A 27,940-nucleotide genomic window follows, 5' to 3' on the forward strand; every position below is an offset into this window, starting at 1 on the left:
GTATGGCAAAAAATATCACACAATAGTATGTCATAAAAACTATCATAGTATAGTATGACAAAAAATGTCAGAGTATAGTATGACAAAAAATATCATAGTATAGTATGACAAAAAATATCATACAATAGTATGACAAAAAATTTTCATCGTATAGTATGGCAAAAAAATGTTCGAGTACAGTATTACATCAAAACATCATAGTATAGTATGATGAAAAATGATCATAGTATAGTATGATGAAAAATATTATAGTATAGTTTGTCATAAAAAATATCATAGTATAGTATGTTATAAAACTATCATAGTATAGTATGACAAAAATATCATAGTATAGTATGTCGAAAAATATCATAGTATAGTATGACAAAAATTCTCATAATATGTTATGACAAAAAATGTTAGTATAACATCAAAACATCATAGTATAGTATGACAAAAATATCATAGTATAGTATCTCATTAAAAATATCATAATGCAGTATGTCATAAAAATATCATAGTATAGTATGACATAAAATATCATAGTATAGTATGTCATGAAAAATATCATAGTATAGTATGACAAAAAATGTCAGAGTATAGTAGGACAAAAAATATCATGGTATAGTATGACAAAAAATATCATAGCATTGTATGACAAAAAACATCATAGTATAGTATGACAAAAAATGTCAGAATATAGTATAACAAAAAATACCATACAATAGTATGTCATAAAAATATTATAGTATAATATGGCAAAAAATATCATAGTACAGTATGACAAAAATGATCATAGTATTGTATGATGAAAAAGTTATCATAGTTTAGTATGACAAAAAATATTATAGTATAGTGTGTCATAAAAAATATCATCATATAGTATGACAAAATTTATCATAGTGTAACATGTCATAAAAAAAACATCATAGTATAGTATGACAAAAAATATCATAGTAGAGTATCTCATTAAAAATATCATAGTATAGTTTGTCATAAACGTTATAGTATAGTATCACGCAAAAAATGTCATAGTATAGTGTGTCATCAAAAACATCATAGTATAGTGTGACAAAAACTATCATCGTACTTCATGTCATAAAAAGTCATAGAATAGTATGACAAAGATTCTTATTGTATACTATGTCATAAAAAACATGTAGTATTCTATGACACAAAAATTAAAAATAAAATAAAATTATACTCTAGTATGACAAAAAATATCATAGTATTTCATGTCATAAAAAATATCATCTTATTTAATTAACTTTTTGTAACAACCCTTGCAGTTCATTTGCATTCTATAATATATTAATTAAAACATAGGCAACATAAATATTTAATGTCTTTATTGTAGAAATGCAGAGGATTCAACAAAAGAAAGAAACAAAATCAGATATTCAAAAATGCAATTAATGACTTTACAAACATTCATTAAATCATTTCTTCTCTAAACATTCAAATATTGCGAATAAATTACAAAACTGTAATGTTCTTTTGCATAGGCAAAAAATAATTTGACTTCAATTGTATACAATAAATATACAAGACTAGATAAGGAGGCAGACCAAAAAGAAAAGCAAATTTGATCAGATGTACTGTACAGTACACAAAAACACTGATGTTCACATTGAGGTTGGTACTGTGCTCGTGACAGTTAGCCACCAGTGATGACTAGTCCTTTTGTTTGAGCTCCATTGTAGATTGGGACTTTTCAGACTTTTTTGATTTCCTGTACTTGTAGGCCAATAGGATGGTAGCTAACAGGAGGACCAAACCAATCACCAACAGGATCCACTGGCCAGCTATGGCAGCCCCGCCTTCCACATTCATACCCAGGAAGTCCACTTTGGACTTAACTTCACCTGCAGGACACACACATAAAATAAGTTAAACACTATGCCGGACTGATATCTCACTCACTCACAAACTCACTCAGTCACATGTAACTTATCTAACAAGCTGCAGTTTTCCACAAAGCGATGATGTTATGTATATTCTCAGACCAGTTCTACACATGCCTACTTGTATGTATGTAAAATTAAATAATTAAGTAAATAAATAATAATAAAAACTATCAAAGTATGTCATAAAATATTAATAGTATAGTATATCATCAAAGATCTTGTAGTCCAAGGTGTCATACAGAATGTCATAAAAAAGTCTAGTATGACATACAAAGAAATCCTAATATAGTATGTCTGAAATATCATAGTATAACATGACATAACAATATTAAAGCATAGTATCACAAAAAAAGAACACAGTATAATAAGAGTCATAGCATAGTATGATATGAAAAATATAGTATAGTATGTCATAAAAATATCATAGTGTAGTATGACATAAAATATCATAGTATAGTATGTCATGAAAAATATCATAGTATAGTATGACAAAAAATGTCAGAGTATAGTAGGACAAAAAATATCTTGGTATATTCGCAGCATTATATATCTTAAAAAAAAATCATAATACAATATGTAAGAAAAAAAGTAGTAATATTGTATGTCATAAAAATATCATTGTGTAGTTTGAAAAGTTATAGTCTTGTTATATTTTAGTATGGCGTAACACTAAAAATCTTGCAAAAAAAAGTCATATATATATGAAATCACACAAATTTAATGAAATTTAATAAGTCAGCTCTCTCTCTCTCTCTCTCTCTCTCTCTCTCTCTCTCTCTCTCTCTCTCTCTCTCTCTCTCTCTATATATATATATATATATATATACAGTACAGGCCAAAAGTTTGGACACACCTTCTCATTCAATGCGTTTTCTTTATTTTCATGACTATTTACATTGTAGATTCTCACTGAAGGCATCAAAACTATGAATGAACACATGTGGAGTTATGTACTTAACAAAAAAAGGTGAAATAACTGAAAACATGTTTTATATTCTAGTTTCTTCAAAATAGCCACCCTTTGCTCTGATTACTGCTTTGCACACTCTTGGCATTCTCTCCATGAGCTTCAAGAGGTAGTTCCCAGAGGTGTTTAGCACTTGTTGGCCCCTTTGCCTTCACTCTGCGGTCCAGCTCACCCCAAACCATCTCGATTGGGTTCAGGTCCGGTGACTGTGGAGGCCAGGTCATCTGCCGCAGCACTCCATCACTCTCCTTCTTGGTCAAATAGCCCTTACACAGCCTGGAGGTGTGTTTGGGGTCATTGTCCTGTTGAAAAATAAATGATCGTCCAACTAACGCAAACCGGATGGGATGGCATGTCGCTGCAGGATGCTGTGGTAGCCATGCTGGTTCAGTGTGCCTTCAATTTTGAATAAATCTCCAACAGTGTCACCAGCAAAACACCCCACACCATCACACCTCCTCCTCCATGCTTCACAGTGGGAACCAGGCATGTGGAATCCATCCGTTCACCTTTTCTGCGTCTCACAAAGACACGGCGGTTGGAACCAAAGATCTCAAATTTGGACTCATCAGACCAAAGCACAGATTTCCACTGGTCTGATGTCCATTCCTTGTGTTTCTTGGCCCAAACAAATCTCTTCTGCTTGTTGCCTCTCCTTAGCAGTGGTTTCCTAGCAGCTATTTGACCATGAAGGCCTGATTCGCGCAGTCTCCTCTTAACAGTTGTTCTAGAGATGGGTCTGCTGCTAGAACTCTGTGTGGCATTCATCTGGTCTCTGATCTGAGCTGCTGTTAACTTGCGATTTCTGAGGCTGGTGACTCGGATGAACTTATCCTCAGAGGCAGAGGTGACTCTTGGTCTTCCTTTCCTGGGTCGGTCCTCATGTATGCCAGTTTCATTGTAGCGCTTGATGGTTTTTGCGACTCCACTTGGGGACACATTTAAAGTTTTTGCAATTTTCCGGACTGACTGACCTTCATTTCTTAAAGTAATGATGGCCACTCGTTTTTCTTTAGTTAGCTGATTGGTTCTTGCCATAATATGAATTTTAACAGTTGTCCAATAGGGCTGTCGGCTGTGTATTAACCTGACTTCTGCACAACACAACTGATGGTCCCAACCCCATTGATAAAGCAAGAAATTCCACTAATTAACCCTGATAAGGCACACCTGTGAAGTGGAAACCATTTCAGGTGACTACCTCTTGAAGCTCATGGAGAGAATGCCAAGAGTGTGCAAAGCAGTAATCAGAGCAAAGGGTGGCTATTTTGAAGAAACTAGAATATAAAACATGTTTTCATATGTTTAGTATATATATATATATATATATATATATATATATATATATATATATATATATATATATATATACTAAACAGGAAAAAGTTTTAGGAAATGTCATTTAAATGTCATTTAAGTGAAATGTCACTGTATGCTGTAAAAGATTTCTCAGCACTGTCACCGAAAACCTCATAGTATAGAAGGCCATAAAAAGTTTCAGAGTAAAACATTAAAAAGAAAGAAGAAGACAAAAAAAGAAAGAAAAAATACACAAGATGTTACACTTGTTACCTATAGATGGCACACACCAACATATCTAAACTGTAAACTTCCTTGAAGATATTCAAGATATTCTGGTGGTTTGTATCAATGTCGGTTTTGTTGTTGAAACTGTTATTACAAATAACCTCCACAAAACATCTGTCTCCAGATTTGTGTGTTGGTATCAGTGCCACATAATAATAGTAACCAGAAGGTGAAACACAGTGTAACTTACTGTCTCTTGACACAGTGTCATCTGAGGACACAAAGTCACTTGATTTTACCTCCGATACATATTCTTCCCACACTCATTCATTACTCATTTTGAATCTTGATCTGTGCGCAACAGCTGTGTTTTCTTTTTCCCATCATCCCTTCCTAACTCTCTCTTTCACTCTGATGCTAAGAATCTCATCAATCTCATATGTACACATCCTTTCAGCAGGATCTCATCAGTAAAACAAGAGGAGCAGGAGATTGATTTCACCGTAAGCCACGGCAGAGGAGAAAAACAAAATGAACTCCTCTATGTGAAGACATTGAGAGGATTTTTTTTTTCTGGGAGTTCAAAAAGATTTGGCTTGGGGATTGGAAATCTTATTTAACACAAAGGGAATGGGCCTTCAGGCGTGAGCTTTTATTCATGTTTCTGTGGAAGTATCAAAGTATGTGTCTGCATGAACGTGTTGGACGTACTTGAAGGTTTCCAGTCGTACTCTGGCCACCCGCGAACATCGTTGTTCTTGTTGTTCTCTTTCTCCAGCCATTCAATGAGAGGTTTGAAATACTCCATGAGAGGCTGGGCACTCATCTTGGGCTCACCGGTGATCATGGTCATAGCCTCGGGCCAGGGCTTACTGAAGCCCAGCTTCATCACATCACTGCAAACGACAACAGGTCAGAGAGGTCAGAGGAGATGAGGATCAGTGGCAAGAGAGTATAGCAGAGATGATTACACATGTCGTTAAGCATGCTTTCACCAGCTGCCTGCACTGATACTTTCATATCAGTGCCACAATCATGTCTGTTCTCTATGGCAGTGGTTCTAAACCAGGGGTGCAGGGTCCCCCAGGGGTCCTTGAGGGAGCTCCAGGGAGTTCCCAAAAATAGGGAATGGTATATTCTCCCTATTTAATTGACTGTAGAAGTGAGCCCAGCATGAGTAAGAGTCATAAACGTGACTGTTCTGATCATTGGTTTCACTTCCTCCACAGTTATCTCTTCAACTGTAGTTGACAACTACAGAATTCTGGTCTTAATCATATTTAACAACCAAAATCTTTTCAGATGGAGGTCCCTGAAGCAAAAGATTATCAAATGATGGTCCATGACCTAATGTCTAGGGCAACGAATTAAGGGGTTTTTGACACCAAAAAGGTTGAGAGCCTTGTGTAAATGTCTATAAAAATTCATTTTCTAATGTGAAGAAACATGAAATATTACTTCACTTTTATTTATTTATACACTGAGGTTTTTTTAATGTCACAAATGCACCATGGGATATGGATGATATTCTTTTGTAGGAACACTATTAATGGTATTATAGTATATCTATATCATATATATTCATTGAAACCTATTAAAGACTCTGGGAATTAATTGAGCGAGACCCCTTTTTTAATAATGCCAATCATGAAAAAAGACCGTCAATAAGCAAACTGAAAATAAAATAAAGGCAATCACTATGCAAACCAGTTAAAATATAAATTAAAATATAATAAACATGCTATGAAGTAGGTGTATAGTTAAAGGGGAGCTATGCCCATTTTCAGAATTCATACATGTTATTCCCATGGTCAAAGACATCCCAAAAACATTAGCAAACATGAACAACTCTCTCTAAATTCCAAAAGCTAGAGTGGTAAAACTCAAATTTGTGATGTCATCAAGTATAAAGTCTGGAGCTGCTCCTTAGACAATGGATAGGGAATGATGTGGTCACCCAGGGGAATGTTCTGAGTATAAAGGTACATTTTCTGTTTCAGAGCTGAGAACACTACAGTAGAATAAAGCTCATTTGGGTATACAAAGAAGAAAAACATTCTGTGTGCCCACAAAATAGCAGCTCCAGACTTTATACTTGATGACATCATAAGTTGGAGACTTCCTTCACTGGTTTCTGGCTTTCAAAGAGAGTAGCTCACGTTCACAAATATCGATTGAACTTTCCTAGACCATGGAAATAATATTTCTTAATTAAGGTGGTGGTTCCCTTTAAAAGCTTTTACAATCACACACAGTGTACGTGTGTATGTGTACTAACCCCAGCAGCTTCCCAGCTTCTTTAGACTTGTAGATATCGCAGGAATGTAGATTTCCCGTATGGTTGGCAGCATTACACAGAGCCTTGTGGAACTGAAACTGGATGACGAAGCTGACGAAGTACCTGGTTGAAGATCGTGAAACATGCTCTGTCATAATTTGCTTTAATGCCAGCAGAATACAGGACACACATGAAACAAACTGGCACTGTCATGTCACTTCTGTGTGATGGATTTTCTTTTTAGTCATGTGAGAAGTTGTGTTTATCTTATCTTTGCATAGTTCACTGTAGTGTGTTGAAGCTGTTATTATCAGGAGCCCTGTTTGTTCTGCCGTGCACGGAAACTTTACCTTACGTATGGCACGTTAGCAGGGATGTGGAACTTTGCACCTGGGTCGAAGTCGTCCTCAGTACGGGTTACTGGTGGACACAGTCCCTGGTACTTCATTCTGCAATGTAGAGAAGTCTTATCTAGTTTTTCATTCATTCATCTTCTAACCGCTTCATCCTCTTGAGGGTCGCGGGGGGGCTGGAGCCTATCCCAGCTGACATCGAGCGAGAGGCAGGGTACACCCTGGACAGGTCTAACCCTAACCCAAACCCAGACTATCGCAGGGCTGACACATAGAGACAGACAACCATTCACACTCACATTCACACCTATGGACAATTTAGAGTTACCAATTAACCTAGTCCCCAATCTGCATGTCTTTGGACTGTGGGAGGAAGCCGGAGTACCCGGAGAGAACCCACGCTGACACGGGGAGAACATGCAAACTCCGCACAGAAGGGCTCCCACACCCGGGATCGAACCGGCAACCCTCTTGCTGTGAGGCGAGAGTGCTAACCACCACACCACCGTGCCGCCCTTATCTAGTTTTTATTTGAGTAAATATTTTACAAACGCATCAATCTACAACTTACTAATTAACTTAATAACTATTTTTTATTATTTACAGATGATAAATATTGCACTTTGTAACTGTAAAAACAATGGTGAACTTTACCTGAGGTTCCACCACTCTTTATTGTACTCAGATGATGGGATGCGACCGTCAAACACCTTCCACCTCCACTGATCCATCAGGTAGCCAAAAGGTAGGAAGGCAATCTTGTCAAGCGCCATGCTCATCAAGAAGTTGATCTCACTCTCTAGAGGAGGGCACAAAAACATCAAAATCATGAGCTGTGTTATAACATTGCATGCTTTTACAGAACGAGACAGTGTTCCTGGTCATGGTCTCACCGAAGTTGTTTTCAACTTTGTCCAGGAGGCCGATGCTCTGCAGATGTTTGGGCGTGGACACGGACAGGGCTAGCACATCGCCGATGGCCTCGTGGAAGCCGGGGTTGGCTCCATCGCGGAAGGACACAGGTTGGTCTTTGTACTGAAGGAAGTACTGGACGTGGCCCATCTCATGGTGCACTGTGATCAGGTCATCCATGGTCACAACAGTGCACTGTTTGATCCTGGAGACACAAACAAGGCCATCATTACAGCAAAAAACACTTTCATGCACCTAATGAAGTTATTACAATTTGCTTCAATAGCAGTCTTACTTTTATTAAACCTCATGTGATACTACTGGCACATAAACTCAAGATAAAAAAAGATTTCTTAAACACCATCAGTTAGGTTCTGAAGAAACACAAACCTGAAGTCTTTTCGGTTATAGAAGTCCCACGCAGAGGCATGGCACACCACCTGGCGTCCATCAGACGGCTTCTCCAGCATGGACTTGTCCCAGAACTCTTGTGGCATTGGCAGCAGACCCAGAGATGTGAAGAATTTGTCTGATTCCTGGAACATTTTGATGGGGTTCCAGCCCTGAGCAGGAGAAGAGGAGTATTAGTAAAGATGTGGATGAAAGTGTGCGTATATATAAACAGTGTTAAAGGCAATGAGATACTCAATACCTGGAAAAAAGCAACAGCTACTTTTAGAGAAGAGATGATGGCAGAGAGTGTAAATAAATGATACGAAGTATGATATCCTTGAAAATATGTATATAGTATATTGATGTATAATGTACACTTCATGTCAGTTATGAATGTCTGCTACTGTTTGTCAGTCCTCTGTATTTATCCCCATTCTGCTTCATCCTCCACATTGGACTGCATTTAAGTTTCGTCTTCAATCAAACAAACTGATGCTTAACCTCTAAAGTGGTGAAAGAGCACACAAGCTTGTGTTTGAGTAAGTGTTCTCTGCCTGTGTCCTTGTGTATTCATGTTGGTGGCAGTGATCATTATGCAACAGCTGGCTCATGTGTTCATTCACCTGTGCCACCATAGCAGGAGTGGCATCAACCTGCGTAGCGTGCGGGTAGGGAATGACCAAATCCATAATGCCGGACCATGTTTGTGCCCACATGTTGCCTGAAAGGACAGAAGACAGCACTTGTATATTGTATTTTTTCTAAGTCATGGGGCAAGTCACCCTCTGCTCCGCTGGCGTTAAACCAAGTGGGATTTGCGGCTGTGAGTCCAATCCCTAACCGTGTGGAACTGTCACATGTAATCTCACGCTTGACACCTCTGAAAGCAAATTAAATCCTGCCTAAATCCAAATGCATCTACAGCCAACGACAGAATATCAATGGGGTATGCTTCCACACAAAAGGAGAGCTTGGGCTAGAGCGTTAGGATCCTTTAAATTCCAAAGTGAAATACTGACTGAAGTGTGGTTTTGGCCTGTGACTTTAGCCTTAACCCCAGCGAGCCTGGTGATATCTGAAGGCAGAGTAAAGCCACAGATATTGTACTCACACAAAGTGCAGCTGCATGAAAGTCAGTCCCAAACTTCCATCTTGTTACTTACCCAGCAAATGAGCAGGAATGGGTCCCTTCAGGTTGATGTACTTGGAGCCATACTTTTTATACAGAGCCCTGCGCACATAGGCATGCACATTCAAGTAGAGTGGCTCTAGCTCCTTCCACAGAGTCTCCAGGTCTTGCTCAAAGGTAGGGGTTTCATACAGGGAGCGCCAGAAAGCCCCATTGTCAGAGTGACCTACAGATGATACCAGGGATAAAAACATCACTGAGGTGCAGGTGGAGTTTTATGCAAAACAAAACAAAAAAAAAAAAAAAAAAAAAAAAGATACAGAGAGTTAGATGAGATTATATCACTGTCATGTCTATATGGTCAATAGGAAACCATCATAATCAGCAAATTAGCTTAGCTTATCACAAAGACTGGAAAACTAGCCAAACTACACCTGCCTACCAGCAAGAGGGGCCACACTCCAACCTTGTCTCAAAATGCGCCGTACACCATTTAGCATCTGTGTGAGATGCACTGGACTTATCACCTACTTCAGTGTAAACCTAGCCATCAAAGACCCTCAGTGCAACAGAGCGTAAAGGGCCACTGCTGTCCAGTGTTGAGGACCAGCAAACAACATTGGTTGTAGCATTCGTGCCACTCAAAGACTGGAGTTTTTAGCAACATCTACAATCTTTTCCTTATGCTAATCAAGTAGTTTCATTGCCCAAACCTAACCGCCAGCTCCCTCTGCGTCAAGATACGATGCAAAAGGCTAATTGGTGAGCTTTAGCAGTTACGGTAGGCAGATTTTGTTACTGTTGGACAGAGCCAGACAAGCTGTTTCAGCCTGTTTCCAGTCTTTGTCCTGAGCTAAGCTGACTGCCTGGTCACAGCAGTTTCATATTTACCGCACAGACATGAACATGGTATCATTCTTCTAATCTGACTCTTGCTAAGAAAGCAAAGAAGCCCATTTTCCAAAATGTCAACTCTGTCGAGCCAAGACAAATCAGCCGATGAAACTGTGTCAAAAAGGTTCTCAAAATTCTCAAACTGCTCTCCAGGGCCCACCTTCTTGTATTTGTTAAGCAGGAGAGATCAGTGAGAATAAAAAAAAATTACTCTTTAAGGTCATACCATTGAGTCTGGCAGCTGTGTTGGCCAGTTCAACATATCTCTTGTAATCAGAGCGAAGCACTTTGCCAGCAGCATCTCTCCATCCTTTCCAGGCAAACAACAGTTCGTCATAATCCCTGGACTCTGCCATAATCTTCTGGAGATCTGAAACACAACACATTCTTTTATTTCTCTAACCTTACCCTTGAACAGTATACAGTTCAATGCAGCAGAACATTGTCTGACTTTTTGTGAAATACTTAAGGGCCACGGTGATAGTTATTGCACCAATTAATGTTATCACATCATCTTTTATAGTACAGGATGTCTACAGGTATTCAACCCTTATGTTTAATTCTTTCTAAGGCATTTTCAAGATATTCTTAAACCAAATTTAAGACAGATTTTGGATGGATCATATTTTCTTTTTTCAAGCTTTGCAGGTAAATATATACGCGGTTCCATGTAGAGGTAGGTTTTATAAAGAAATATGGTTATTAGAGTGAGTTAGGTTGATCTACATTTTGCCAACAGCTAAGTGCAAGTATAAAGTAAAAAGACAGTATTAGGTCCTGTGATTTTTAATGATTTTTAAGGCCTCATAGGTATTAAATTGAATTTAAGTCATTTTAAGAGACTTTTGAAGGACTTGCAGACACCCTGTAATAGCAAATAATTACATGTATCAATTACCAATGTGTAAACAATAATTTGCCATTAACTATCTGGTAAGTATTGACCAGTTCTTCCACTGTTTTCTCTATGCTACATTTGCTTAATTATTTATTTTATTCATATGTTTCATGTTCAGTTAGTCTTACCTGGATCCAGCGGATGGCACTGCCCATTTTCTCTGCACACCTCAGCCACACTGTACTTGGTCTCCATGTTGGATAGGAGAGTGTTGTACTGAAAAGGTAAAGGCATCCATAAAGCATTACATCCCACTAAAACCATCAGCAGTTATCTGGATTTGATATTACATGGTGACTATAAGATGAACAAGAGCAGTGGTTCCCAACTGGTGGGTCGTGGTCCAAACGTGGGTCACGGATCCATTCTGAATGGACCACAAGTGACTCACGAACGTGTCAAGTTTGTAAAAAAACACACATATTTTTAAGTAGAGGGGTTAACAGACAGCTACTTGATAGAGACAGCAAACTAGCTTGATGACTCGTCCAAATGCAAGTATGACGCTTAATGTATTAAACTGTGTGGACCTTGAATGAATGACTAAGGAGAAATCTAGACCATGTGGCTGGACCAGTTGGGAACCACTGTGCAAGAGAATCACTGAAAAATATTTTACTTAATATATCAACAATGGCTACAGTTACTACTTGTTTTTGACTGTTTGAGTTGGCTGACAGTTGTTTGACATAGTATGTACGCAATTGTGCACAGCTCCCAGAGCTCTGTGTGTGGTCCATAAAGAGCCTTCCCTTCCTTTCACCACAACACTACAGTTTACAAAAAGTATGACACACAGGCAAAGAAATCCATGGTGGCTGGCTCTTGCTAAATTGCTCCCAACAGGTTTAAAAACAGTATTTGTCCATCTTGTGCCCACAGTGTATTTGTGACTCTTTTGAAATGTGGTCATTCCACCACAATTATATTGGACTGACTGTTTCATCCCAACAGGCAACACAAAGGGAAGGTTTTTAATCATTAGAGCAAAAGAGCCAAAGTTGATTCCAAAGGCGCTTTAGTCTAAAAATGAATAAGAAAGATAGATGGCACTGAAGGTCTTGCAAAGGAGGGAATGAAGGAGTTACCTCCCTTTCAGCTCAATTTACTTAATTAGCTTTCTGCCTGTAATGATTGTTACAAGAAACACATCTTTTTCTGTATGTTTATGTCTTATTATTGTCATGAAAGAACAACTTCCAACTATTTGTGTTTCCAGTGCAGCTCTCTCTTGAATGAATATTTGTAAAAGATCTCCACACCTCTTCCAGTTGTGCCGTGGGCAGCGCAGCCCTCTCAATGTCGCTGAGTTTTTTGATGATACGTTTGACCGAACTGTCCTGGAAGTCAGTGGTGTCGTATTGACGGGCCTTCTGTCCATACTTCAGGGTGTGGGCTGACATCTTCAGGTTCTTCTCAAGCTAGAGAGGAATAATGAATACTCTTTAATTTACCTAGTTTTATATTATGTCACAGTGGATGCAGGGTGACTTGGTGGATGAATGGAAAGGTTTAAAATGCACAGATAAGGTAATTCGATTAATGCATACAGTACAGGGCTGAGGCCCTGGCACTGGCTCAAACAATTATTGATTCATTGACACATTTTTTGATTAAGCAATCATTTTATTGATTCCCCGACTTAATGCACAAAATCAAAAGTCCTTCACATTTGATTGATGGCGGATGATGCTTGAACAATGTTAAGGGGATCTCAGTAGAGTCGCTCTGTCAGAGGGTCTCACCATCGCCTGCTTGTTGGCTTCGTTGATGTCGGTGTTGTACTTCCAGGAGGCCTCAGTGTAGGCGTTCCACACTACCTCGGCTGTGCTGTTGTACTCCTCTAGAAATTTCTTTGCATCGAGCTCATCTGTGTTCTTGTCTGGGTAAAGAAGAAGGCACAAGTCTGCTGAAACACTGTAAATTAAGATCCATGTAATCAAGTCTGAAAAATACTATCACATTTAGGCTAAATTATGATGTGTGAGCTATGATTATGATGTGTACACACTGGGGGCTTTTCTTTTTTCTTTTTAGGCATTTCAGAAAACTGTACTTTTCTGTTTGTGTGCATGCATGCAGAGAAAATCCTGGAACAGACTGCGAGACATTTTACCAAGGCTAAAGAAACAGTTTGCGCCACTGCACCACATCGAATCAATCCTGCACAGCCAACACTTTTTTGTTACATTTTAGAGAAGGAAAAAAAAAATGATGTCTTCACTTTCATACATGCTGATTTATTTAGAGTGCAGTCACAGCTCTTGTATTACCTTATTTCCTTCCTGATTCTCTTATTATGTTATTTGTTTACCTTTCATTTTGAGGTTATATCTTACCAATATCCTCAGGGTAGCCCTCAGGGATGGGTGGGACCCAGTCGAAGTCAGGCCATCCCAGTGTCTCTCCTTCATTTTGCTCTCCCAGCCACTTAATAATGGGATCAAAGTATCTCATCAGTGAGCTGGCATCCAACCTGTTGATCCCTATAGCCTCCTGGAGCACATCTGGCCAAGGTTTGGAAGAGCCAACCTCTAGAATTTTCCTGAAGGGGGTAGAATGAAATTGTATTATACCTTCACTGCTTCCGTTAATCCATTATTCATCTTCTGTGTGATAACCTAGGAGAGACTCAATCAGATCACGTACTTTAAAATGGCCCCTGCTTCTTTGGACCTGTAGATATCGCATGTGTGCAAGGGACCCATTTGTTTGGCTGCCACACAGAGTTTTTCATGAAGCTGGAACTGCAGGATGAAACTGACAAAATACCTGCAGTGGAAAGACGCTGTGTCATTAAAAGTAAAAAAACTTTCAATGGTAAGACTGTTGTAAGCATATGTTTCAGCAACCGCTACACAAAATGTGTTTATCTGTGGGAAGAGTGTGGGGATCTATTGGCAGACACTGATATAATATAATATTCTAAACTATGTTTTCAGATTAGTGTTTAATCACCTGAAACTAGGAACAGCTGTGTTTCATGAGCTTAAAATGAGCCCTTCATATCTAAATAGACAGCAAGTTCTCTTCCACTGAGTGTGCCATGTTGTACCACCATGTTTCTACAGTAGCCCAGAATGGACAAACTAAATATTGGCTCTAGAGAGGAGCTTTTGTATTTTTAGCAGTAAACTCCAGGGCCAAAAAACGAATTCAACATGGAAGTGCCAAAAATAGTGGCTAGCGTTACAGTTAGCTCTCCAAATAATGTCACTTTTGACTCAGCAAATTCAAGATAGCTTAAATGCCGAACTTGAGGCTTCAAGACAGGTGACTTCATAATGGCCACATCCCTTAATTTTATACAGTCTACAGTTTTTTATGTTACATGAGGGCCACTGTAGGTTCTTCTACATGCTTGGAAAGGGAGGAGTAAAGGAAGGAGTATGTAGTTGGTTGCAATCTGCAACCCCACTGCTAGATGCCACTAAATCCTACACAATGCTCCTTTAATAAGTGTTTTGGGTTTTCTTTTTGGATTACTTGTCAATCCCCACATTGTTGAAAAAATTAGCTGGGCTTTTCTTTTAGAAGCTTCCTGCCATTGTGCAGTTATTGCATCGATGGAAACCACAGTAATTGAGTTCAGATTACAGCGCACAATACCTTCATTCCCAGATCACCAGTCATTCTTGCATGTTCATTCACTTTACCTCATTCACATATTTCCCTGGTGTCCTCATATGTGTGTGCAGATACGTAGTTAAACATACACACACTTGGTTTGATAGTGCATAAAAAGGCCCCAATTTAACAAATGTAAAACTTTAAAGCTGTGATATCTTTGTGACAAGCCTGTATGGGTGAAGTTAATCAGACCGCTAGGAAAACACAAAATACATGTCATAAAAACATCAGTAGCCCAAGCTGATTGTCGTCATCTCTTCTGTGTGTGAACTATTACACAGTGGTGTGGCTGGATGCTACCTGATGTATGGCGTGTTTCCAGGGATGTGGTATTTTGCCCCAGGATCAAAGTAATCCTCTGTACGCCTGGTAGGTGGGCAGATGCCTTGATATTTTGTCCTTTAAAATAAAATGAGAGAATGATTTAGAACACACTCACACACTGGTTACATAACTAAGACATGACTTCTGGGAAATTATTCAGCCCAATTTTTTTTTTTTCCCTTACTCGTTAAATTTCATGTATCCATTGAGTGTCAGCTGGGCATGTGTGCTCTTTTTCCAGCAACACCTCACTTTACACACACACACACACACACACACACACACACACACACACTTGGCATAAATGCCAGCCAGTACAACTGCAGTCTTCCACTGTTACTACGGAGCTGCTTGATTTAATATGTTGAGGCTGGAATTTGCTCCGTCTCACCAGGTGTAAACGTTATGCAATATTAGTCATTAACTGAATGTTAAAGTGCCTATAACTATTTTTTCCCCCATTAATAATAATGCAAAAGCAATGTGACAATATGAAAGAGGTTGCTCATAGTGATAAAGCTACAGAAAATCTGTATCTGCAGCTCCCCTTAGGTTTACTGAGCTTTGCAGTGAGTTTCAGCTCATTAGCTGTCCAAGCTGCAACTTTACTGTTTTGGTTCACTCTCCCAGCTCTCATGCTGTCATTTTTGGTTGCAGAAGGCAGCTGTTTTCCACAAAAAAGCAATAAAAGCCCGTTGTACACTACCTGCTCAGCACTAAATGTCCGACAGACACAGAGCATGTCTATACCTGGTATTAGCTTTTATCTCGAGTGATCCAATCACATATGAACAGTGCTAAATGCAAGTGTAAATGACCACCAAGACGCATTTTGATTCAATCATTCAAGCTGCTCGCAGAAGTAGTTTGGGACATATTTGACCACAGATCTTTTGTAGTGTAAACCTTAATGTGTCCCTGACAAGGACTACACCAATAATGTAGAAGTGTTGGTTATTTTGGTGACAGATTGTTGAGGCTCTGTAACTTGCCCATTTTACGACAAGTTGGACGTAGTGAAGTGTTGCGTGACCGTCAATAATTTTGCCATATAAAAGGGGATGTGTTGTATCATGCAAAGCCACCAAGAACAGCACCGGGCTTTAAAGCCAATTGAATATAGTGGTCAAAAGAGGAATTACACTGTCTGGGTCTGTCACATGATGCCATGGGGCCCAGAAAGACTATCTCCCATAGACTTATATTGGGAAAGAGATGTCTGTAAATCAGTGGATACATTTTTTTGAGCATCATAATCCCTGTGAAATGATTTGTTTCACTATTGCAATTTGATCCACTCGGTCTGATAACACTATGAAAGTCAAGAAAGGCCGCATGATTAAATCATTTATTCTCATTCAAATTAGGGGAGCCCTAAACTGGCTGTCTGGCCAGTAGATATTAGTCTCTCGGCCACACTCAGCTGGACTGTAAGTCTTTAGTGTGCTTACTCTTTGGGCTCCACAGTATGGAAGATTCGGGTAATGTCATACCGTGGAAATAGAGTGTTTTTGGCTTCATGCGCCACTGAGCAGCTTTCATATGAATGAACAGGGGCCCACCTCCAATGATGTATCCAGGTTCCTTAATACATCTATGAATTCAATCTATGACTACATCTCCAGCTGTACTGACCCAACCGTGACTAGCGAGCATACTAGCAAGCAGCTAGCGAGAGTGCGGACCTAATAACTGGCAGAAACACAGGCAGTAACACAATCTGAACACAAGTGGTGAGGTGGAGACGCAAGCAAGACACAGGTGTGAATGGCAATGTGTCCTTGACTGTCCACTTGCGTTCAGATCAACGAAATGTGTGCTAATACTAAGTATAAACATCTCACAGTTAGAGACCACCTGGTGAACATAGTGGAGCTTTACGTAGCTACAGAGCCAGATATCATGAGGAGGTAGAGACCAAAAACAGAGCTAAAAGAGAGGTGTCAGGTGGCCAAAAACACAAATGTTTTTAATATAAACTGCTGGATGTGTAAATAAGCAAATCTTTACTAACAAGTTTCTTAACTTTAAAGGTGATGACATGTCAATGTTGCGTTCACAACTTGTTATGCTGCCACGAAGCGGCCAAAAAAAGCTAGCTTAGCATAAAGACTGTCAACATGTAATGGCAGACAATAGCTTAATATGAGAGTGGTATCAATCTTCTCATCTCACTATTAGCAAGTGAATAATCACAGTTCCCAAAAGTCAAGCTATTCTTTTAACATGAAATATCATGCAAGGAAGATAAAGCCTGTGCATAAAAACCAACCTGAGGTGCCACCAGTCAGCGTTGTAACGCTCTGGAGGTGTGTTTCCACTGAACACACCCCATCTCCACTGGTCGATGAGGTAGCCAAAAGGAAGGAAGGCTATCTTCTCCAGAGCCATCTTTAACAGGTAGTTTATATCAGTTTCTGGAGAAACACAATGCAGAAATACATTTTAAAAAAAAAGAAGAAGAAAACATCTAAGAATTAATTTCATTATTAAAGGTTCTGTTTGTAACTTTCAGAAAATCCTTGTTATTAGTGACCCCTTTCTTTGAGGCCCTTAAATGAATTGCAGTCAACATACTGCATGCTTTGCGGTAGCCTACTCCTGCTGTGAGCAAGCACCTGGGCATGACAAACAATAGACTGAGCATGTTGGGCTGGAAATTAGCTAGCGAGCTAGCACAGCTCATAGACCCTTTGCCTCACTCCCCATTGCTAGAACATACGCGACTTCTTAGGGACATCAGTGGACAGAAGCTTAGACCTTAGCTGCTGTAGCAACTCATAGCAGGCTGGGATCAGACCCCTGGCGCTCACTCTTGTTATGGCTAAATTCAAGTTGCTACATGGCGCCAAGTAAGGGTCTGTCTCCACCGGGCCACCGCTACAACATATATTTGATGGAAACATCATGTGTGGACTCTGTGTTGTGGTGGGTGCAGATCGATCGTTAGCTACTGTTGGTGCTGTTGCAGAACTTAAGAGAGGCAGTTCAAGGAAAAATGTGACCTTTACATAGAAGTTAGTCAATAGGCTGATTGAGGCAACTGAGAAAGTTGGCAAAAATGTAAATTATGTTACATTACAACCTGTTCACCCATTGTAATAAAAAAACAATTGATACAGGTAAAAACTTACATACAGAACCTTTAAATGTTAGTAATTAATCCACATCTGTCCTATGGGTGGGTATTTCACTGGCTTTGATATTATCTATTTCTGCCATAGTTTCTTTACCATAGTCAGAAGTAACAGTATCCAGCAGTTTAATGGTATGCAGATGTTTCGGTGTGGAAACAGAGAGAGACAAAACATCGCCGATAGCCTCGTGAAAACCGGGGTTGGCTCCGCGACGATAGCCCACAGGCTGGTCCTTGTACTGCAGGTAATACTGGACGTGCCCCATCTCATGGTGTACAGTAAAGAGCTGCTCCATCGTTACTGTGGTACACTGCTTGATCCTAAAGAGTATGAATTTCCTTGTATTATCAAGTTTATCAACAAGACGAGCAATGAAACTGGCAATAAATTAAGTGTAGCTATGACTCTTCTAACGACACTCATTAATTTTACCTGAAGTCTTTGCGGTTGTAAAAGTCCCAAGCAGATGCATGGCACACCACCTCTCGATTTTCAGGCTTCACCAGCATGGATCCTTTCCAGAACTCATCAGGCATCTTCTCTAGACCCAGAGATGTGAAGAACTCCTCGGCTACACGAAACATGTGCGTAGCATTATAGCCCTGTGGAGAGGAAACAATCAAGGACAATGCCATCAAACAAAACTATAATCAGAGTCTAAAAGCTGAGAATTTATGAGATTTGTCATTTGAGGTCATTGTCTACAAGACCAACAGAATTTTTTTTTTTTACTTAAATACATCCCAGTAGCACAAAATCCTTCCCCCATACTTACTTGTTTGACCATTTCATGAGTTACATCCAAGTTGGGCTTGTTAGGAAATGGGATCATCATACCATAAATATTGTTCCAGGTCTGAGCCCACATGTTTCCTGAGATTGAGAAAGTAAACACACTTAAGCAACAATTCTGACTTGAGTCAGAGGCACTGGGAAATACCTCATTCACAGTGATGTGATAAGCACACAAAATGACTTGCCTTGATGTGTCAGCAGCTTAATAGTGCATTGTTCCTGCCATGTACGATTACATCTTTGAAGATTTTCCAAGCTTTTATAAAATAATGACTGTTTATGTTAGGGACTGTCTGAAAACTATTAAAGCAGTGACAAAATATGTGGCAAAACCCCTGCACCCTTTCAGCAGAATTTTCCGAGGCTGTGGATGATTTATTTATACTCACTAAACCAACCAACTAAAAAGATTTAATATGAGATTCAAAGAGATTTGGAACTGGATTCAGATTCCAGAACGCCAGTCCTAATCACTGTATATTACAGGATAACTTTTATGATTATGTTTAACTTAAAGGGATAGTTCTGATTTTTTAAAGTGGGGCTGTTTGAGGTACTTACATAGTTAGTGTAATACCTAGAGTAGATTGGCGGTCAGTACGCCACCACTTTGGTGAAGCAGGCAGGAGCACCACCACAGAAGCTATGCATTGTGGACAGGGGCTGCACCAAAACACATTTGAGCCACCTAAAAAATCTTAATCAGTGTAAATGTATTTAGCATATTTTCATTGCATTATCTTGCCATCAGTCAGCTCTTTTCGACAGGTAACTGAAGCCCTTGTATCCATCTATGCTGTAAATCCATCAGACTCCTTTGGAAAAATCATTAATTTTACCTCACAGAACACATAAGTTTATTGTTTACTGTTGCCTCAATGGGTTAGTTTTTTGATTGTGTTATTGTGAGACTTTGATGAATCCGAACTAAGCCTTAAAAACATCAAAATCACACAATAACAAACCAAACAATCGAGGCAGCCATAGAGTACTAACTCCCATGTTCTACCAGGTAAAATTACAGTTTTTGTCAAAGGAGTCTGGTGGCTTTAAAGAGAGTGATATAACAGTTTTTGGTTCCCCCATGGAAAGGGCTGTCTGACAACAAGATAAACCAGTGAAAATATTCTATATAACATGCACTGAGATTGATTTTTTTCGGGTCGACTTTTTTAGGCGGGCATTACTCCCACCTTAGTCTCTAAACGTAAATCTGAACAGTCCTTTTTATTAGTCATATTTCTGTTGCAGTTAATAGGCTGAATGCAAAATAAATTAAGGGTGACTTTGAGCTATGGAAACATGGTGCACTCATCAGAGAGATAATGAAGTGAAAAAAATTATCCTTAACACTAATCAGTTTAATATACAAATGTCCAGTTGTACCTAGCAGGTGGGCAGGGATGGGTCCTTTAAGGTTGATGTACTTGGGACCGTACTGTTTGTAGAGCTGGCGGCGTACAAAGGCATGCAGGTGCTTGTAGAGGGGTTCAATGGTCCTGTAAAGGTCCTCTATAACCTGCTCAAAGTTCTCAGTCTCATACCAAGAACGCCAGTCAGCTCCAGTGTCATCAAACCCTAAACAGGACAAAATGGTAATGTTTTTTCAGTCCTTTCTTTCTTCAGATGTTCTACCTCTTTATTCTGCTTGTTCTTTTTTTATGTCATTCTCAGTAAATTAAATACTTCTCTGTAACACTGTGAAACTTCTCGCCAGTTCTCACCATCAGCTCGGGAGGCTTTGTTACTGAGCTCCACAAACTTGGGGTAGTAGTCCCTGAGAGGTTTGCCTGATGCATTGTGCCAGCCCTCCCACACGTACAGCAGCCTCTTGTAGCTCCTGGAGTTGGCCATGATATCTGTGAGCTCTGCAGAATGAAAAAAAAAAGAATAGAAAGAGAGGATGGCCTAATCTGGTGCAACTATGTATGATCTAAAAGCAAAAGCTGCAAGACTTTCCTAAAACAGTCAAGATATATTGGTGTTTAGATGACTCCATGCTCTCCCAGCAGGAAAATGCCATAGCAGACACATTATCCAACAAATTACTTTGGAGTTATGACAACTCCATGATATTCTGAGCATCATGTAAAACAACATTTATCTTCAAAATGCCAGAAATAGGAAATGAAGGTGAAAAAAAGGAGAAAGTTGAAGACTGCAAAGGATGGTTGTAATGGTGGAAACAGTGATTGTTGACAGTCTGTTTGTTATTGTAATGACTCCATGTACGAACTTTGAGTAACCCTGTTCCACCTTAGATATTTTCCAAGACTAAGAAACCAGTTATCATTATGGGGACTGCACTTTAATAACAGTCAATTAGCTCATTTATATTATAAGTAATAGTTCTACGTCGAAATAATTGTTTTTGTTGTACTGTGTGTGTTGGCAAGCACTTTCTCACAATTAATTTTAGCATTTGCCAACTGAACACAAAGCTATTGTTCACAGTACATGCCAGCAGCGTTAAAAGCTACTGACATGATGTTTCTATAGCTTTTTACTCAACACTCATGGGCACATCCATAACACTTCCTGTGGAGACCTCTCTGAAGTCATCCTGTTACTTTTCCAAGAGCAGATAAGATCTTAACCACTTACAACTGTTTTCTTTTTAGACTTCCCCTCCACATTGTTGTGCATTTCATAATCCTCAACATGGCTCTGATCCTGTTTCTTTCAAATAACTCCACAACATCTGCATCATATAATATGCATTTTGAGGCTCAAACAGAGTGGTTATTCTGTATTTACTCACCAGGTTCCAGGCTCCAGCTCACATTTGGTGATGGATGCACCTTGGCTGTTGAATAAATATTGTCCATGGTGCTGAGAATTGTGTTGTACTGCAGACAAGAAAAAGGGATTTGAAGTCAGTCTTTGATGTTCAAAAAAAGTCAGCGCTGATACAGTGACAAAGACAGTTTACTACAAGGACTCACAGTAAATTCCTCATTATAAAATATGAAACAGAAACGCACCTCCTCTCGTTCTTTCTCCGGCAGGTTGGCAGCTCCCAGTAACATGATCTTTTCCATCAGTTTCCGTTCGTCAGGGTCGGGGAGTGTTGCGGCAAGATTACCAGAGAAGACCTGCTTGGCCTTTAACCCCCATGCTGAGGAGAAGGCCTGCTCTACAAGGGATGCATTGACCTAAAGACAAGAGGAAGTAAATGATAAAAATATACTGAATTTTTTCATATCTGCATTTACTCGGAAACAACAATGTAAAATTCAAAGGCCTTTCAAGAGGCAAAAGATTAGTCACTTAGCTTCTTTATGTCTTAGAGCATGTCTTTATGAACAAGCAAGGGCCACAGTGATGAGTGTTATTTTCCTGATTAGTCACTTATTATTGACGTGTAGAAAGTGGGCGGCAATGAGACTATATTGGGACGTGGTGGACACCTTTGTTGAGTGGTGTGGGAGGAATCACCTGCAGTGTGGCCAAGATAAAGGACGAAGTGACGATGGACATGAAGAGAGCTGAGGCCTTGTTCAGACTACCAGCCAAAATCAGTTTTTTGGCATATCCAAATGGTATCTACATTGATTTTATAAAGTGTGGACCATAGATAGTAACCCATATAAAATAATGGATGTAGCCACCATGACGTCACAAACTGGACTTTTGGACTTACATTTTGAAGCCTCTTTGGTTGTCACCATCTTAAATTTTTGGAGCCAAAGGTGACCATATTAGATGAGAGGGTGGATATAACCCTACCACTAGCTGCTAGCTTGGTTAGCACTGTGCATTAACAGCTATGGTTAAATGTGATAATGCTAATGCTAATTTTCATTAGCCAAAAACTGGCTTAAACCATTAACAAAATGTACTTACAGGAAAAACTGAACATCTGACTCCTTGGAGGGTCTTTTAGTACAAATGTTTTTAGATGACCTAAACTGAAAACTCACTGAAATAGTGACAGCTGCAGCTACGCCTATACTCAGTTTACACCAAGCTTAGCAATTTGTGAATGAAAGCACACAACTACAACTTAAAAGCCATGCCTTGTTGATGCATAAATTAAAGCTTTAATAAAATGTATATAAGTGTATTATATAAAAACTCACCCTCGATACAGCTGTCATAAATATTTAAATAAGCTGTAGAGACCAAAACCTTTTTTGTACCAGGCTGTAAAAATGGTTATTTTTCGTTGTAAAGCAGGGCATTCTAACATGGAGGTCTATGGGGATTAACTCGTTCCTTGAGCCACCCTCAAGTGGCCATTCAAGGAACTGCACTTTTTGGCACCTCCTTGTTGGCTTAGGTCTGAACAGTAAACACAGCACTGCTGTTTCTGTTTAGACACTCTGGTTGCTGAAGTAGGATTTAAAAGTGTCTTTTGTGTAACTCACAGACAACAACAAGGAGTGACAGAGGCACTGAGCCAAATGTACAGCAGCCTCTTCTGCTGGCTTTCGAACATGGAAGTATAAGAAATGGTCCCTCATTTTGCCCTTAAACCAATCATGGTGTCAAGTCACAGTGCAGAACTCCTCTGTCGATTGTTTTGAGGGCAAAATAATTGACTTTCATGTCTCATGCTGTCACACTGGAAAGCATTGCCACCAGCATAGCTATGAAGTTGCTGACATCTATGGTGTTATGACAATAACCCCGATAAATTAGTGATGTCTCAACATGCAAATCTGATCCAATCACTTGCAAATAACACTGCAGCCAATCTGTCTAAAAGACATTTAAGAAGCAAATCTGATTTGCCTGCAGTCTAAGCATAGCCTTTGATACAAAAAACAGAACTGATAATTTGTATATCAGTTTGTCGATAGTTTGTCATTACACATGCTGTCTTTTGCACTATTGAAAACTATTGGATGGATTGTCATGATTTAAGTTGTGTTTAGAGGATAATTTACAGATTTGTGTGATCCCCTGACTTTTCCTCTAGCTTGAAATGCAATGCAGTGCAGGTATTCATGACCTTTGTGAACTTTGGTCATCCCCTTCTAATCTCAAGCTATCATCAAGTTAAACTTTCAATTTGTCGATTTCTTTGGTTTACCTGTCTAAAAGCTGGATTTTCTTTACAGTGACCATTAGCCGCTAGCTTGGCTGCACACTTCTACTGTCCAACTCCTATACCTACAACATGTCTCCATCTGCTGCTTGATGTATCCCTTGACAGCTGCACTGACACATCTTCACTTTGGGAATGATAAAGTGCTCTATATGTCTATTAGGAGCAAGGACAGAACAGCAAAACAACCCCTAACTCAAGGATAATATTTCTGAAAAATGCCTTTGTCACATGTTCATATATGGCCTCATTGGATCTCAGGAGCTTTTCTTTATGGCAGTGTCAGAGGTCATGGACATACGTGTCCTCTGTATATCATGACAGTGCTTGGAGAATGGATGGAGTCAAGGCTGCTGTGGAATATTGCATGGATTATATTTTTGTATCGCTATGATTTGCTCCAGTTCAAAATGATGAATGGTGCATTGTTACAGCACTATGTGTCTTAAATGCTGCACCATTTGACATTCTATTTGCCTACGCAAAAATGTTGTTTCTCTCTTTGTCGTGTTAAAGTTAAGAAATCCCACTGTAAAGTCAGATAGCTTGGTCAGCCCTTGGGAAAATAAGAAATACCTGCACAGCACACACTAATGCTGAGGTAACCACATCCTGATAATACTGCCCAAACAGTGGCTTCATTCCAGTAATGTTTTCATTGAAGCTGTCCTTATCTGTCTCTTTCTCACAGCCTTCACTAAAATAACAGGCTGCAGGAGGGAAAACTGGTGACCTTTGTGCTCTTCCTCTCAATCGCTGTCTTTTTTCTCTATCGTTTTTTCCAGCCTGCCTGCACCCTCCCAGATAATCACATTCTAAACCAAAGAAACACAATAAAGATAAGCCTTTTTTTGGTGATTTTCTTTCTCTAAAGGCCTCTGTTATACAAGCTGCAATTTATTGTTGTAATTGTAACGAGCCATATATATCTACATCAGGAGTGGGTCCTTGTCTATGGAGATCACCATGTTGCACCGCCATGTTTCTACAGTAGACCAGAATGGACAAACCAACATTGGTAGCCCCTCCATGTTAAGCCTACTGGAAAATGCTTTATTCAGTGTTTTTACCAGTTTAAATGATCGGATCTACCTATATGTGTATAAAAGATAACTGGACTAGAAGGCAAAACTGAGTTTCTTTCTTTCTTATTCTTTTATTAACTTTTAAGGTTAAATACTCAGTTCAAGATTTATGGATATTCGTATCTGAAATACTTGAATTCTTAGAGAAAAATACTTTTCTTGGCTGACAAAATGTTTCTAAAATTGATTTCAAAATCAGACTCTTCACCTGGAGCTAATTTTCAAACTTCACATTCAAGTCACACGACAAAAGCTGGCAGCGTGCAGTGCAATGAGCCTCCGGCCTGACATTTGATGGCAGCAAGGAATTTCATTCTGGGGTTCAAAGGACATTGGCCATTGATATCCACTGTCATCGATTTTTTATTCAGCATGATTAGAAGCTTGTGAGCTGATCCTCATTCTGTCTGATCTTCTGCATGTGTAGCGCAAGCCTCATTTGCACTGTGTGTGTGTGTGTGTGTGTGTGTGTGCTCATATTTGCTACATAGTGAGGACCAAAATATCTTTTTAACCAACAGAGTGAGGACATTTTGGCTGGTCCTCACTTCTTCAAAGGCCTGATTGGGGGTTTAGACATGGTTTTAGGGTTCAGGTTACAGTTAGGTTTAGGTTAGAATTAAGGTAAGGGTTGGGGCAAGGCATTAAGTTGTGATGGTTAAGGTCAGGGATGGACTAAGGAATGTATTGTGTCAGTGAGGGTCCTCACACATGTAGAAGTACAAGAATGTGTGTGTGCATCTGCATGTTTTCTTTGTGTGCGTGAGCAGACTGTAAATGATGTAACTCAATCTGACACTTTATTCTAATAATTTTAATGTACTGTAGTAGATTTACAGTGCAGCCTGAGTGGAATGCCAACACTAGAACATTTCTCTGTTAGGCTGAATTGCCACGCTCACCCCCTCCCTGGCTGCCAGATCAGATGGAGCTCAGCTCTCTGATCCACTTTGATCCCATCTTTGAACTGTCCGTGCTCACACATGGCAACTACAATCCCACTCATCTTTCACCTTACATCCCTGGACACATTCTCGAGAGCAGAACACATTCTGCAGCTTGACCCTGTTGACACTGGTGTGGTGGGGGCTCCGCATCTACACCTGTTCAGTGTGTGAGGAGACCATAGCCTGGATAGTGTACTGAAATCCTGTTGTGACAGCTGTCCAAGCACACACAGATTAAAAAATCCAGGGGCTTTGCCTTGAGTGTGTCAGTTGGACAATTTGCTTTCACAACTTTGAATGTGACAGCTCGTATTGTTCACACAAAGCCATGAATACGGTTGTATTGACTCTTGTGCCCAAAGCCAAGTAAACACTCTTTCACACCTCTACAGTTTCATTGCAATCTCCTGCCTCGCTGTACTCTTCTCCCACTTTATTGCCGGTATCCTCTCTCCCTAATCTACAACATTTATGCAAATGTTTCTCAGGCATATGTTGAGGTGAAACTGTAAAACCATTCCAGTCTGCAATTAATGTAATGTCTCATAGCTTGCCTCTAAAAAAAACAATTTTGAGATCCCTGCAAAGGTGTTAGTATTTCATTGACTGCAAATATTGCCACCTTGGACCATAAAGACTATTAGTGTGTGTAAAATTGCATCCTGTAGTCAGTGTGTCCATGTGGGGGAAGTGCATCGAGCAGACTATATCATAAAACAGACAGTTAAACAAACGAATAGCCAACATAATGACACACAAGACCCTTTAGAAATGTATTCAAAACTTGAAGACGTTCGCACCGCAGGCATTCAGATCTGTTTTGTATTTCGAGTAACACACAAGCTGAGTTGGCTGCGCTGGGAGGAAACTGAGCATGTCATTCTGGAGAGAGATGAATAGGGGTGATCTCCAAATCATGCAGGGCTCAGCTCCACAGAAACCCTTAACCATGCATGCATTCATGGTGACATGGTGCCAGTGCTGGCAAGAACTGATCAACTTCATGCCAGTGTGAGAGAGAGGTTCAGCTAACACATCACCCTGTAAGCTCAAGACTCCAGGAGTTGTCGTACCTGAAGCTGGGAGTTGTGATCCGTGATGTTGGTGTTGTAGTTCCAGCTGGCGGAGACGCTGTGGAACAACACCTCCTCAGCAGTGTCGTTGTAGTCGCTGATGAACCTTTGTGCATCTCCTGTGGTGTTCAGATATTCCCCTGGCATCCAGCTTCCTGGCAGAGCCCCAGAGAGTCCCAAGACCGGCAGCAGCAGCAGCACTGACCACAGAAACCTGTCCACGCCAGTGCCCATGGCTAACCTCCACCAAAGTAAGAGTGGTGGAGAAAAGTGTAAAGTGATAGAGTTGAAAGGAAGAGCTAAAAATACTCTTGCTCCAGTGAAGTGAGAGTACACCTTCCCCCTGGAGCTGTTGTCTCATCCACTTCTTCACTGCTCCCTTCTCAGCCTCCCAGCCTGGCTGCTGGTGAAATGCACAGAAGCCAAAGAGAGCTTCTTTTTAAGTGTCAGTGTAACCCAGCCCACACTTCTCTGCAGCCTTCCCTCTCACTACTTTACAGCACTGGACACATTTTCCCTCCAGTTCCCTTCCTTACCACTACCTTTCCTCCCTCCCTTCTTTTTCTGATTACCCGCCAGGATTTGGATGGTTGGCAGTATCTTTGATCACATCCAAGTTTCTATAACAGTACAAGATGAGAGATAAGATATGACACACC

At 39.8% G+C, this 27,940-nt stretch overlaps 1 protein-coding gene across 1 annotated transcript; it reads right to left on the reverse strand.

The window, feature by feature from the left end:
• Positions 1 to 1,311: 1,311 nt before the first annotated feature.
• Positions 1,312 to 27,940, reverse strand: ace (angiotensin I converting enzyme (peptidyl-dipeptidase A) 1). The gene is made up of 25 exons (XM_049563993.1): positions 27,282 to 27,940; positions 22,108 to 22,278; positions 21,885 to 21,972; positions 20,848 to 20,991; positions 20,510 to 20,701; positions 19,104 to 19,201; positions 18,761 to 18,930; positions 18,425 to 18,648; positions 17,464 to 17,608; positions 15,168 to 15,266; positions 13,887 to 14,009; positions 13,577 to 13,782; positions 12,983 to 13,119; positions 12,500 to 12,658; positions 11,366 to 11,453; positions 10,566 to 10,709; positions 9,480 to 9,671; positions 8,940 to 9,037; positions 8,314 to 8,486; positions 7,905 to 8,128; positions 7,666 to 7,810; positions 7,009 to 7,107; positions 6,659 to 6,781; positions 5,092 to 5,276; positions 1,312 to 1,844 (listed from the first exon to the last, which is right to left on the reverse strand). The coding sequence occupies exons 1-25, from the start codon at positions 27,513 to 27,515 to the stop codon at positions 1,654 to 1,656; spliced, it is 3,852 nt and encodes a 1,283-aa protein (XP_049419950.1). The 5' UTR covers positions 27,516 to 27,940; the 3' UTR covers positions 1,312 to 1,653.

Source organism: Epinephelus fuscoguttatus, linkage group LG20, assembly GCF_011397635.1.
Source record: "Epinephelus fuscoguttatus linkage group LG20, E.fuscoguttatus.final_Chr_v1".
Lineage (NCBI taxonomy): Eukaryota > Metazoa > Chordata > Actinopteri > Perciformes > Serranidae > Epinephelus > Epinephelus fuscoguttatus.

Coding starts and splice junctions, on each gene's coding strand:
- ace (XM_049563993.1), bottom strand. CDS start 27,515: ATGGGCACTGGCGTGGACAGGTTTCTGTGGTCAGTGCTGCTGCTGCTG. Junction 14,010..15,167: donor GGAAACACGCCATACATCAG/GTAGCATCCAGC, acceptor TTTCCACTGCAG/GTATTTTGTCAGTTTCATCC. Junction 13,783..13,886: donor GAAGCAGGGGCCATTTTAAA/GTACGTGATCTG, acceptor TACCCCCTTCAG/GAAAATTCTAGAGGTTGGCT.